Source organism: Falco cherrug, chromosome 5 (genome assembly GCF_023634085.1).
Source record: "Falco cherrug isolate bFalChe1 chromosome 5, bFalChe1.pri, whole genome shotgun sequence".
NCBI classification, from domain to species: domain Eukaryota; kingdom Metazoa; phylum Chordata; class Aves; order Falconiformes; family Falconidae; genus Falco; species Falco cherrug.
In genome coordinates this window covers 25,330,339-25,342,480 of record NC_073701.1, presented here as the reverse complement: position 1 = coordinate 25,342,480, position 12,142 = coordinate 25,330,339, and the positions used below count along the sequence as shown (strand labels likewise).

General features: G+C 45.1%; 1 protein-coding gene across 2 annotated transcripts in view; it reads left to right on the top strand.

The window, feature by feature from the left end:
- TMTC1 (transmembrane O-mannosyltransferase targeting cadherins 1) overlaps positions 1–12,142 on the top strand; it is a 147,161-nt gene that overhangs the window by 101,814 nt on the left and 33,205 nt on the right. Inside the window, exon 11 of one of the 2 annotated variants that reach the window (XM_055711880.1) lies at positions 4,764–4,877. The exons of the other annotated variant lie outside the window; for it this stretch is intronic. Within the exon in view, the coding sequence (XP_055567855.1) occupies positions 4,764–4,877 (114 nt within the window). The remainder of the gene's footprint in view (positions 1–4,763; positions 4,878–12,142) is intronic. 2 annotated transcript variants of the gene reach the window in all.

Here is a 12,142-nt window from a genome sequence, read left to right as displayed (position 1 = left end):
TCTGCCTAATTATGGTTTATGTTTAACTTGCTGAAGCTTATCCTCTTTTCTTTTTTCCTTTTGTAGCTGTGACGTTCACTTTTTAAAGGGTGTTTTTCATTTCTTATAGCTTTCTTTACTGTGCTGTTTAACTATATTAGCCTTTTTGTTGTCTTTTTAAAATCTTCTTTGATAGGTGTTATACATCTCTCATGAGTCTGTAATATGGTAGGACTGTTCTTGTTGTTGGGAAGGAAATGCAAAAGAAGAATGGTATAACAAGAAGATAACGTCATTCCAGGAGTGGGAGATCTCCTCTTTGGGGCAGGAGGAGGAGGCTGTATATAGGCAGATGAGGAGAGGGAGAAGTGGATGGAGGCATGTGCTCCAGCAACAAATTAGAAAGGACAGAGCAGGAGGAGGAGATAAGAAACAGTAAAGAATATGAGGGAAAATAAAAAGGAAACAGAGCAGATCTATAGATGTGGGAAAGGAGACATAAATCAACCTACTTGGTAGTCTCTGTGTGTGTTGAATTGTTTTTTTAAAGTATGTGCTGAGAGAATCTTTACTCCCTTTCCTAGTTCTTCATTCTTCTTTCTCCAGTTGCTGCTTTAATAATTACTGCTTTTTTCCTCCTTACTTTTTTATTCCCCTTCACCTCTACTTTCCATTCCTTCATTTGCTTGGATGTGGTTCTTCAGGGTCGATCTGTCTTGATTCCTTTGGCTGAGACTTGTTCTTTTATACATGCCTTCTCTACACTGGTCCAGGAAACGTTCGTATACTCACTATGTTACCAGTTTTGTGCTTGTACCCCATATTGTCTCATTCTTAAGGCTTACCCTGCTTTGACATTGTGCAGCAGCACTGTTGCCATCTCTGGGCCATCCTGACTCTCAGTCTCCAGCCCAGGGGCCAAGTTTTCTGCATCCTACTGGGTCCTGGCTGAAAGGAGCAGTGTGGGGGAGGATGCTGCTGTCTGAGGAAATGATGCATCTCCGCATAGGTGCACTAGCATATGTGCAAGGACTAAATGAGAAGCAAATGAGCTACAAGTATAAGAAGTGGCCAAATATATAGAGGTCTAGCTGTTTGAAGTGTATTATTCCAACAGATCTCTAGAAGCCCCGGGCAGTTTGTCTTACTGTATTGGCAGGTGGGCAGGAAGGGCTTATTTGTTAAATATTTAAGGAACTACCCTATAGAGCAAATGCATAGGCCAGGAGGTCAGGCTCCACAGGCTCCAGCTGTGGTCAGTGTTGATGTCTGAAGCCAGAGAGGAGGTGGTGAGGGCTGTGGGCTAACCTCTGCATCTGCTGTACCGACCTAGTCAAGGTTTGTCAAGCTGCCACGTTTCCTGTTGCTCCTGGAAAGCATCTGCATATGCTGCCCACGTTTGTGACAGTGCCTGGAAACGCAGTTGTAACCAGCAAAGGAACTGTATGAAAGTGCCACTTTCTTAGTCAGCAGTTTTCCCTCCCAAGCCAAGTCTGCTGACTTAAGTAATTTGCAAAAATCAGCCCAGCCCCAAAGGTGGCATTTACTGCTGTGTTGCTTTGTTACTTCTGAAAGCTAGCTCAGCTGAGGAGAGCAAGTCCTGTTGTGTTTTGTGCATCTTCTACAAAACAGTTTAATATGGCCCAACATTGCTATCTATGAAATAGATACAAGGGTAGGAGGCCAAGGAAAGTGGTTGTTTGTGTCATCTAGAGAATAATTTGCTGTATAGAACCTTTATTGATGATAATGATTCCCAAAGCAGAGGAGACCCCATCCATCTCCCAGGGCTCCTGCTGAGGCAGGAGTGGCCTCATTTCCTTGTGAACTGAGCACTTTTCATATGGAGATCACAGAAAATCAATGAAGCCGCAGCCCTGCGCCCAGTTACTTTGCAGAGCAGGACATGCATTTAGCAAAACAACAGAGGGGTTCACAGGACGCTTTTCCCAACTGAAGTGGGATTTAGGTAATGCTGGTATTTGAGGTTGGAAAATACCAGTGGTATTTTATTTCTCTGATTTATGGCTAATAGGCTTCTGCCTTTCCAGGGAGAGGAAGTGTTACGTAAAAGGGTTTGCCTATTGTTTATTTTCCATTTATGCTGCTTACTGCTGTCATAGAAGTCAAAAAGGAAGGAAATCCTCAAGAGAAGTGACGTCTGATGTTGGTGGGCTAGTTTCTGGCAGGAGCCATATCTGTGCCATAGGTTTTCAGAAGGGCATGTGTGTGCTGCGCTGGGAAAGAGAGAAATAGGAGAGTTTGGAAAACCACATTGGAAAATTAGATTGAAATATTGAGAGACTGGGGGCTTGCAGGAAGCAGAAATGGAAGAACATTGTGTTCTGCTTTGTTATTTATACTCCACCCTTTCCTGCTTGGCTTGCATTATGGACATTATTGTTTCCTCAGTCAACGAGCAAACAATGTTCTCAGCTGGTCAAGAAGCAATTAGCAGGAGTGTTTGCCTATACTCTCCTAAAAAATCCCCTCCATGCCCAGCACTGTTTGCTACTACCTCCCACAGGGCAGAGACTCCAAGCAGCCTCAGTCATTGCCTTGTGCGTTTGCAAAATGAAATCCGTCCTCCCCACCCATGTGAGGAGAATAAATAGGTTAGGGAGTGTGAGCAGTGTGATGCAGAAGAGAGCATCGCAAGAACCCAAACAGATTTCTGCCTTTCCTGTGTCACCTCCACCTCCAGCAGAAGCACGCAGTTGAAAGAAGCTTTATTAGTGACATTTTAATAAATGGGACTAGCAGGATTAATAATAAATTCTATTTAAAGGGAAACAGTCCAGACTTAAAATATTTAAACATATGTATCTTACTGTTAAAACTGTATTTCATTAGAACTGAAGTAGTTGTGCATATGCAATGTACTCCTCATTGATAACTCAGTTTGCTCTGTTCCAGCAGAGGCTGTAGCAGAACCAGCAACTCATCACATGTAGGTCTGAGAGAGCAGCAGTTTTGAGTGCTTGTGTGTGTCTCTGCCTGTAATGCTGGCGCTGATGTAATGAAACCCTCTCTTGTATAAGAATTAATATTCCAGTAATGCCCAGAGGTTGTAAGTGTGTAGTTAATAGCTCCCAAGGCCAATGGAAATTAACATAGCCATAGCAGTCACACATTACTTGCTGCTGGTGCAGTATATCTTTGTGAAAACTAATATAGAAAAATCATTCTCTTAAGAATAGCATCAATTAACTGATTTAATTCAGCGATTAGTCACAAAATGTCTTATTCGTGTAGTGCTCCCAGTAAGTAATTTGGAAATACCTGATGATTAGGAAGCCAAATGCAAGGTGTGTTTTTAATTTCAGTAGGCAAACTGTGGCTGTGTTGTGCTGAACTCTCTAAGGCAGCCGTGGGCAAATCTTTGGAACCTTTACAAGTAGGCATTAGCGATGCTTGATACCACTGGCTGCAGATAACCAAAAAGATATGATATTTGCCACTACGATTCTCTAGTGCCATTTTCTAATGAAATCCCTGACAAAAGCTTTCTGCAGCTGCGGGTGCATTCTCCCCACGGGAGAGAGTGTGCACCCCACTGTAGGAGCTGTGTGTGACCTGTCTTATGATTAACTTCCAAGCCCACCAAAGCTAAACAGGAGAGACAAGACAAACAAGGCAAAGCAACAAGATTTGGGAGTTTTCTAATCCTTGCTTTTCCTACCTGAGGTAGGAGAGTCAGAGATGGGGCTGGGGGTGGGGGAGGAAATGAGCAGCTGGCAGGAATCTGCTTGTGAGCAAGAAACAGCGCTTTGTCTGGTTTTATGTGAACAAATTCATCCATCCTTATTTCCCATTACCTCAGAGAGCCCCTATTTATGTGCTGGAAAAGATTCCCCCCATTAAACGGAGCACCGACTTCTCTGGATTCTCACAGGGAAATGTTTCCATAGCATACGTGCTCCTGTGATTTCTTTCTCCCTTTAACCTTGAAACAGCATTTCCTCTAGCTGTGCAAGGTGTACCTTGCTTTCTGTGCTCTCTATTAAGTAAATAAGCATATGCTTGCTCTTCTCCTTTTGTCTTTGTGCCCTCATTATTAATTCCAACTGTTGAGTCCAATCTACACATGGCAGGGGAGAGGTGGGGTGGCTGTGCAGCCACATGGCCTCAGTCATGTGTTATAATGCCAGAGCATACCACTTGCCAGCTAAGGGCGAGAGTCCCGTTAGTCCTCACCTCCTAGCCATACTCCGCTCAGTGCTAAGCGGTGCATTCGTGCTGGCTTGGTACTCAGAGTATGCTATGCATCCCCTCTAGTGGCTGATGCATATGGAAACGATACCTTCTTTCTGGTACCTGCAGCTGACAGATGTAAATCAAAATTTTCATAAGGAGCTTTGTGACACTCAGGTTTAAGCAGGGAGCCTGTTATGTCTATATTATAGAAAGTACTACATGCTTTGCCTCTAATTATTAGCCTTTTTAGAGCCTTTCAATGTAGTAATTCAGATTTTGAAATACGACAGCATCTGGGCACAGGGAGTGTTGCCGTGTTGGTGCTAGAGGCGCCTGCAGTGAAAGGGGACAGGATAAGTTGAATTGCTGCCACATATTTATGTCTGCCTGGGGTACATGGTGTACCAGTGCGTGAAAGAAGCTTGGGGTTGCAACATAAGTTGTGTTGGCACAAGTAGTGTGCAGGAGGCAACAAGGCACTCAAAATCCAAGCAAACTTTTCAGAAAAAGGGACTGAGAAGGTGGACCTCGGGGAAGGTGGGGTAACCTGGCCACTAACACTGTCCTGCTTCTGTTCCTCTTTGCAGCTCAGGAGTGAAGACCCTGCCCCACAATGCCAAGGTGCACTACAACTATGCCAATTTTCTGAAAGACCAGGGCCGTAACATTGAGGCGATCTACCATTACAAAACTGCTCTCAAGTAAGTCCCTTGAGGGCCTGGAGGGGCTCGCTCTGTGCAGTGCAGCCTGCTGTTAGCTGAGCCCTTCCCTGCTGGGCGTGGGGTGAGTTGCCTGTTCCTCACCCCAGGCTCCTGAGGGCAGCTCAGCTTTTTGGAGGCTGGGAAAGTTCCCTGGCTTGGTGTTTGTCTGTCAGTAAATGAGGTAGCCTGCCTTCCCTTCACCTCCACGCGTGTATATATGTGTGTGTGTGTGCGTGCGCACTTCAATATATGAGATAGAGATGTTACCATAGCTACACATTGAGCAATGAGGTGTCATTTATGCAGCTGAATGTACGCTGGTAAGCGGGAGGTAGTTGTCCTAAATGCATTTTCAGGTTCCTGGGCCATTTATCTTAGCAAATTGTTAATGGTGCATGCCTGGAAAATGCCAGTGCTGTAGCCATCTGAAGCGCAGTAATAACAATAGTACTTACTACTTGTATTGAGGCTTCTGTCCACAGAGCTTTGCATGAACACTAAACTAATCGATCCTGAAAATGCTGCTGTGCAGTAACAACAGGGTTCTGTACAGGGGGAAGCTGACGCAGGAAGGTGAAACGCCTTGTCCATAGATACATGGAAATCTGGGCCCAGGACTGCGCTGTAATACGGGACATCTCCTATGGTATCTCTGAAGGACCTTCCTGACCACGCACGGAAGGGATGACTCCCTGTGAGCAGCATCCCTCCGCTTGCCACTCCTGCTGGAGCTGTTAGTGCAGCTTGGCCAGGGCCTCAGCTGCTCCCCGCTGCCCAGGCAGCGCTTGGTACAGCAAGCAGGTCACCCCAGTTCCCCAAACCTCTCCCCTGATCCTGGAGGTTTGGCAGAAGGGACAAGCCACTCAGGGAAATGAGCGCAGGGAAAAGGGCAGTGGGAAGAGTGGCAAGGCAAAGCAGACATGGAGAGCGCAGATAATGTCTCCAGGAATAAAAGCATATGTGGGAAGGACAGACAAGGTGAGGAGTGGCTCTGATGGACAGCAAGGGCAGAGCTCAGCTCCACAGGGCATGTCAGGAGGTGCAAGAAATGTTCTTTCTCAATATGTGGTGTGGCAGGAAACTCCAGAAATTACATTTCTCTTTTGTCTTCTGGCCAGCTGACGGGGTTATAACAAAGGCTCTCCAAGGGCTCCTAACTCACCCAGGTTAAGCTGAGAGAACAGGATTTCATTGTCACTGAGAAGGGCCTGAACCTGGGTGAAGGTGATTTTTAGCTTTTTTGAGCAGCATCCTGTTCTGCTTTACAATGCTGAGCATTTAGGAAGTAATTTAGAAAACCCTCCATCCTATTTTTTAATGTTTCCAGGAACGGAAAATCTAGCACAACCATCAATAAATTGTACTGAAGGTTAATTACTTTGGCTGTTGAAAATGTCCTTTATTTTTAGTCTGATTTGTTTAACATCAGCTTCCAGTCATTGGATTTGTTTATACCTTTAAGTGCCACACTGAAGATTCCATTACCAGAAGTCTGTTTTCCATAGTGATCAACTTCTTCCTTAACCTGTTGCTTGATACAACCCACTGATGTAGCAGCCACCGTTTTCAGTGTTATGTGAGGTTTTGCACTCCTTCAGTCATTCTTGTAGCTAGTCTCTGAACTTTCTCCAACTTACCAGAAAAGCCTGTTGCAATTTAAAAAGAAGAGGGACTAAGAAAAATTATCCAAGCCCTGCAGTGTATGTGCTAGTACAGAGAGTAACTGAACTGCTCCTACCAACATTGCCTCTGCTTGTGTAAATGGGATTTGCGGACAAAAGATTTTGCTCTTCTCTAACTCAGCAGCACCCATTTATTATAATTATAATTCTGTCTTCTGCTCTGCAGTATTTCTATTATGAAAGGTTCTGTTTTGAGAACTGATTGCAAACATTTCCTCAACTTTATTAGATTGCATGGTTTGTGCTGGTGTGGTACTCTTTATAGAGCATCCGAAGCCTTGTCAGGGCTTGGAGCCACACAGAACCAACCACGCTTTTCTGTATGCACTTGGTGTCTCAGTGGCACCAGTGCTAGTGCTCTACTTGCTTCAGTAGCTTCAGGATTAGTTGGCACTTTTGAAAAGCAAGGCCTTGTCCCCACCTTGCACATTCACTATCTGACGCGGCCGTGCGGACCAGGAGTTGGGAGTCTCCTGCTGGCTCCATCATTGGGAAGCTGCATTACTTGGTCCTGTCACCTCATCTCTCTGCACTTACACTTCCCTTATTTTTACCCCTTCTTCCCACCCCTGTCACAGGGAAATTATCTGGGGCCTGTGTAATAAGCAATAAAACAGTGTAAGTAGAAAGTATAGCGTGTTCTCCTGTTGAGAATTACATTCCGTGTTTTCCCCTCAGACGTACCCTTCTGAAATGGCTGGGGTTGTGTGCAGGTCTTGCAGCCTCCACTAGGTGCCTACACGTGATAGCTGTGTTGAAGCAGTGGAGAAAGTGATGGATGTGGGACAGGCAACATGATGGTGGATATAGTGGAAGACTCTAGACTGGTATTACGGATAAGAAGAGAGTTCATGTCCAAGCTGTTTATCCATCCTCACTGACTCCTGCTGTGCAGTTGCTTCTCTGATTGTAGACCGATTACTCTACAATTAGAGAGAAGGATGTAGTAGCTGTAGTGTCCTGACCACGTTTTGATGGTTCAGAGTATTTTTGGCCACTGGGCTGACCTGAAAATGGAAGAACAGCTGGGAAGCTGAATTGCTACTCGCTGCGTGAATTTCCTTGTCAGAGAGTAGGCAGACCAGCAGCTCAGGTGCTAACACAACAAGCTTCCCTGCTTTCCCCCAGGTACCCCTCACTGGGTGTCCTCTCTCCAGGTGAGTCCAGGTGGATCTACACTCCACAGATTACAGAAAGTACAAGCTGCTCAACAGGCTTCGTAATCCAGTGGCAGCACCGTTAGAGGTATGGAAGATCAAAGTATCATATCCGCCTAGTGTGCAGTGAGCAGATCAATAAGACAATTAATAAGGAAATGGAGTCAATAAGGATGCAAAATGCCTCTGCCACCACCTGGGAGCTCCTGGGAAGTAGGAGAGGGAGAGCGGCATTGCCTCATGCCAGCTCCGTCTGAGGCACATGGGTGATGCGCTGTTCCAGCTCACTTCTAAAGCTTGTGCCAAATTACAGTGTAGGTCTGCTTGGTCTCTGGTGACTTGAGTTTAACTGTTTGCTAAACAAAAGTGATCCTGTCAGTGTGCAGTCAACGGCTTGAACTGCTGGCAATTACCATTCCACGAACGTAATGATGCATATCCACGTGCCGCTGCTCTGCCAGAAGCGTCGGTTGCCATGTAGCTATTTAGCAAAGCATTGCTCCTGGGGAACAGGCAGGTGAGGTTGTAGCTATAGTGTGGGAAAAGATGTTGAAGTGCACACAGGTTACATAGTGAAATAATAGCAATTGAGACTAAATCCTGGGAAAATTCATCCCTGGTGCTTTAATGGATTGCTCCCATTCCCACTTTCCAAGGCAGGCGGGATCCTCTGCTGGCACATGTTGGTGTATCTCTGTTAACTTCAGGACAGATAGGTGGGGGAGAAGAATGTGTTTTCTCTGACAGTGAAACTGCAGGGCAGGTTTCCAAGGCAAACTTGGCGATTGATCCTGACAGCCACCTGTTGATGCCATTGCAGGTGGTCTGTCAAAAAACTGATTCCTCACCCCAGCCCAGGGGCCAGTGACACAACACCCTGATGGAGCCAGGCTTAGGTAATTAGTGCAATCTAATTATGCTGTCCAAAAGCAGGGGAAATGAAAACGGAAATGAAATGCAAAAATGAAGAACAACACTGGAATTGGAGAGGGGAAGAATGAAAAGAAAAAACATTCTGTGTACGTTGGAAAAGCTCCTCCTGTATGTTGGGTTCCTAAAAGGGGAATGGAGAGCCCTTTGGGGATGCAAGATGAGTTATCCATAAAGCAGCCCCGATGGACAGCTGGTGTTCTACAGTTGTAGCAGTGGCTTATAAACCTTTCAGCTTGCCTTCAGTAAAACAACACAAACACGCTGCTGGATTAGACTGCTTTGCCTGACACACGGTAGTGACCCCAGGAGATACTTGGGGGTTTTTTGGTGTTAAAATAAAGGCCAGAAATACTCTGAGATGTGGGTTGACCATGGCTACTCTGAAAGCTGGCCTTAACATTCTTGCTGCCGCTTCTGCTGCAGATTTGCAGCTGCTGCTAGGAATTTCAGAGACGCCCTGCTCCTGGAGATCAAACAGAGCTGATCTTATCTGAAATAATATTTGTCTCATCACTCTCAAGCTTGTGAGTGAGAATATGAGGTCATGCAACCTCATGCAAATATGAAGAACAACTCTCATGTGGTAATGAAGATATTTTTGCTATTGTTGATAGCTACCAAGCTTTTGTCCTACTTCTCCCCAGCCTTGTTTGCTTGATGTTGCTGTTGAGACTGTTTTTTCGCTCCTCAGGAACACACATGAGCTGACGTGCAGAGAGAGAAAAACAGTAAAGCCTTAAAACCCATTTGATGAACATTTGTTACAGTTTTAGTAACCTTTCTAACAATGGAAGGGGGAAGGGGGGGATTCACCTTCCCTGCTACAATTGCGTTAATTCAAAATTTTAATTCCCAAAGCAGCATTTTCTTACCATCTGTCTCCGTGTTCATTGCCAGGGCCATGCTAACCATGGATGGTAGATCAATGTGGGCGACAGCAAGTGGGGCTGAAGGAGGTTGCTGGGTTTCTTACTGGCGTTGGGTGAATAAACAGGCTAATAATAGTTCTGTGCTATTCAAGCTACATTTCTGTGTCTGGCAAAAGGTCAACATTAAAAATTCATGTTTGTACTTTTGGATATAAAAACATACAGATTTGCCCTTAGTTAAGAAATGTCAGTAGAGTATTGTGTTTAAGTTAATAGTAGGGGAGAAAGTTGTCTTTGTGTGAAGGCAGATACTTTGACCATTAAATGATACAAAATGATCAAATCATAAATGAATTATTTCTTCATAACTGCTTTTTTCTGGATGAAAGTCACAGAAATGAACTGGGATTAGGGGACTAAAGAAGGAAGAGTGCTGAAAGAAAAAATACAGACAGTAAGGCCAAGGGAGGAGAGAGAGAGACTCAGGCCGTCCCTGCAAGCATCAGGGACTGCACGGCAACCTGGAGCTGCTCTCTGGAGTGCTGCTGTCTCCCAAGGGAGGCATGGGCAAGTGTGTGAACTGACTCTTACTGTCAGTGTAATACCTGATAGTAGAGTCCTGCAGGAAATATCCACCATATATGTAATACTGTGAGTTTATGTACGTAAATGCACTAGTGTGTGTACGTGAGAGTGCACACACATCTGCAGTGTGCCTGCACATCAACAGGTTCATAGTCGCAAGCTCCCCTTGGATTTTCTTTGCCAAATGCAGCTGACCAGAGCAGGAAGGGGACCAGCCTGCCATGCAGAAACCTCCCTTCTCTCTTGTGGTGTCTTCCAGAGAGGAGAGCTTCTGGGCAGCAAGCAGGAACTCTCAGGATGGCTTTCCTTGTGGCTCAGGGAGCTGCTCTGGTGCTCAGCCTTGAGAGGGAGGAGAGAGTGGGCCAGAAGGCAGATGAACCAGTATGAAAATGCTTGGTGCTGTGGCATGTGTAGTCTGGCTCTTGCAGAGCTTGCAAATAATACAGCTTAGGGCATTGCTCACAGCATGGAAACTGGGAATGCTTGTTTGTAGCATCAAGAACTGTCATGAGATCATGCTTATGTATACTTGGTACTCAAAAGCAGGCTAGATGGAGGAGGAGGGAGGAGGAAGCTGTTTAGGTACCATATCCATAGCCCTCACCGAGGGAATAAAATTGGTTCATAACATCGCTGAAATGGGTAGAAAAGGAGCAAGTGAGGCTGCTCTTTTTCCTCACTCCACTTTAGAAATAAAGCCCTAATGCTGTAAGGGAGACTCAGGTTTCTTGCTAAGCTTTCCCACACACCTTCCCACTGGGTTTTTATATATCTTAAATCAACAGAACTCGGGGTTGTTTAAATTCAGTTAAATTGCACTCTTCGTGCAGTAAAAAAATTGTGTTCATACAGCCCTTTGTGTGTGTGTGTCTCTGTGTGTGCCTTGAAAATGCCTCTCAGCATGGACTGCAGGTGGCCTTGGATACCATCTGTGATTTATTTCTGGAAAGAATTAAAATACCAGCACCATTTGTTAGCCTGTTTTTACAGTGAGTCAAAAATGTGTAGTGCTGCTTTGCTGTGACTGCCAGGGCTGCATTTGCTCCTGAAACCGTGAGTGCCCTTCTGACACTTGGTGTTACTTAGGCCTTTGGAGCAAGCCCTCTGGTTAGGCATTTGAAGAAACAGCTTCATAGAGACTTCACATAATACTCTGTGTTACTGGGGCAGATCACGTCCAAGCAGTCGGAAACATCTTTGCACCATGTTCGTCTGAATCACACTTCGACAATAGGCTTTTGGGGTAATTGGTGCTCTTGTGTATGTATATGGTGGCTGTCCTGAAGCTAGACAAAATTGTTGAGGGATTTAATAGTAATTGATGGCTGAAAGGCCTGCCTGGTAATTTGAATTGGAGACTTAATGGCCTTTACAACACAGTGCATGGGATGATGGCCAAATTACTTCAGCTAGTGTAATGTATTTTTGAACCTGTTCTCTATGAAGTGCTAATCCGTGCCTGTTTTGGGGTGTGCTCCACCTCTGCTTAGTTTTTCTGCTTTTTAGTAACCAAATATCAATCAAGCATGTGCTGTTATTTACTCAAAAACTAAACTGGTGTAAGTGTAACCATGAGCCCTGATGCAGAGGCATCATGTGTGCCTTGGAACTGCATTGACAGCAATGGAAGCTGATGCGTCTGCTGGGATGGACAGATGTATGTGTAACTGACCCCTGGACACTGGTATTTACAGGCAGGATCCCTTCCTAGACCATGGTTTCTGTTGTGGGTGCAGGTCCTTCAGGGACTTGCTGGCTTTTCTAACACATCTTCTTGGAGAAGAGCCCCCATCAGCTACAAGAATGACTGCTCTGTAGCCTTCCTCAGACACTGCATCATTGCTCTGGCTACTTACATATAGGGGGCTGATGCTAACAATCTGGGAAATGGAAAATGCATCTCTAATGAAGCTGCAAAGCTGTTGTCTTATTGGGACAAGGCATCTATTTTGTATTTTATGTGGGCTATATAGAGAGAAACCTATGGCTGTATTTTGCAGGTGTTCAAGTCTATTTTTCACTAGTGGCTAATGAGAAAC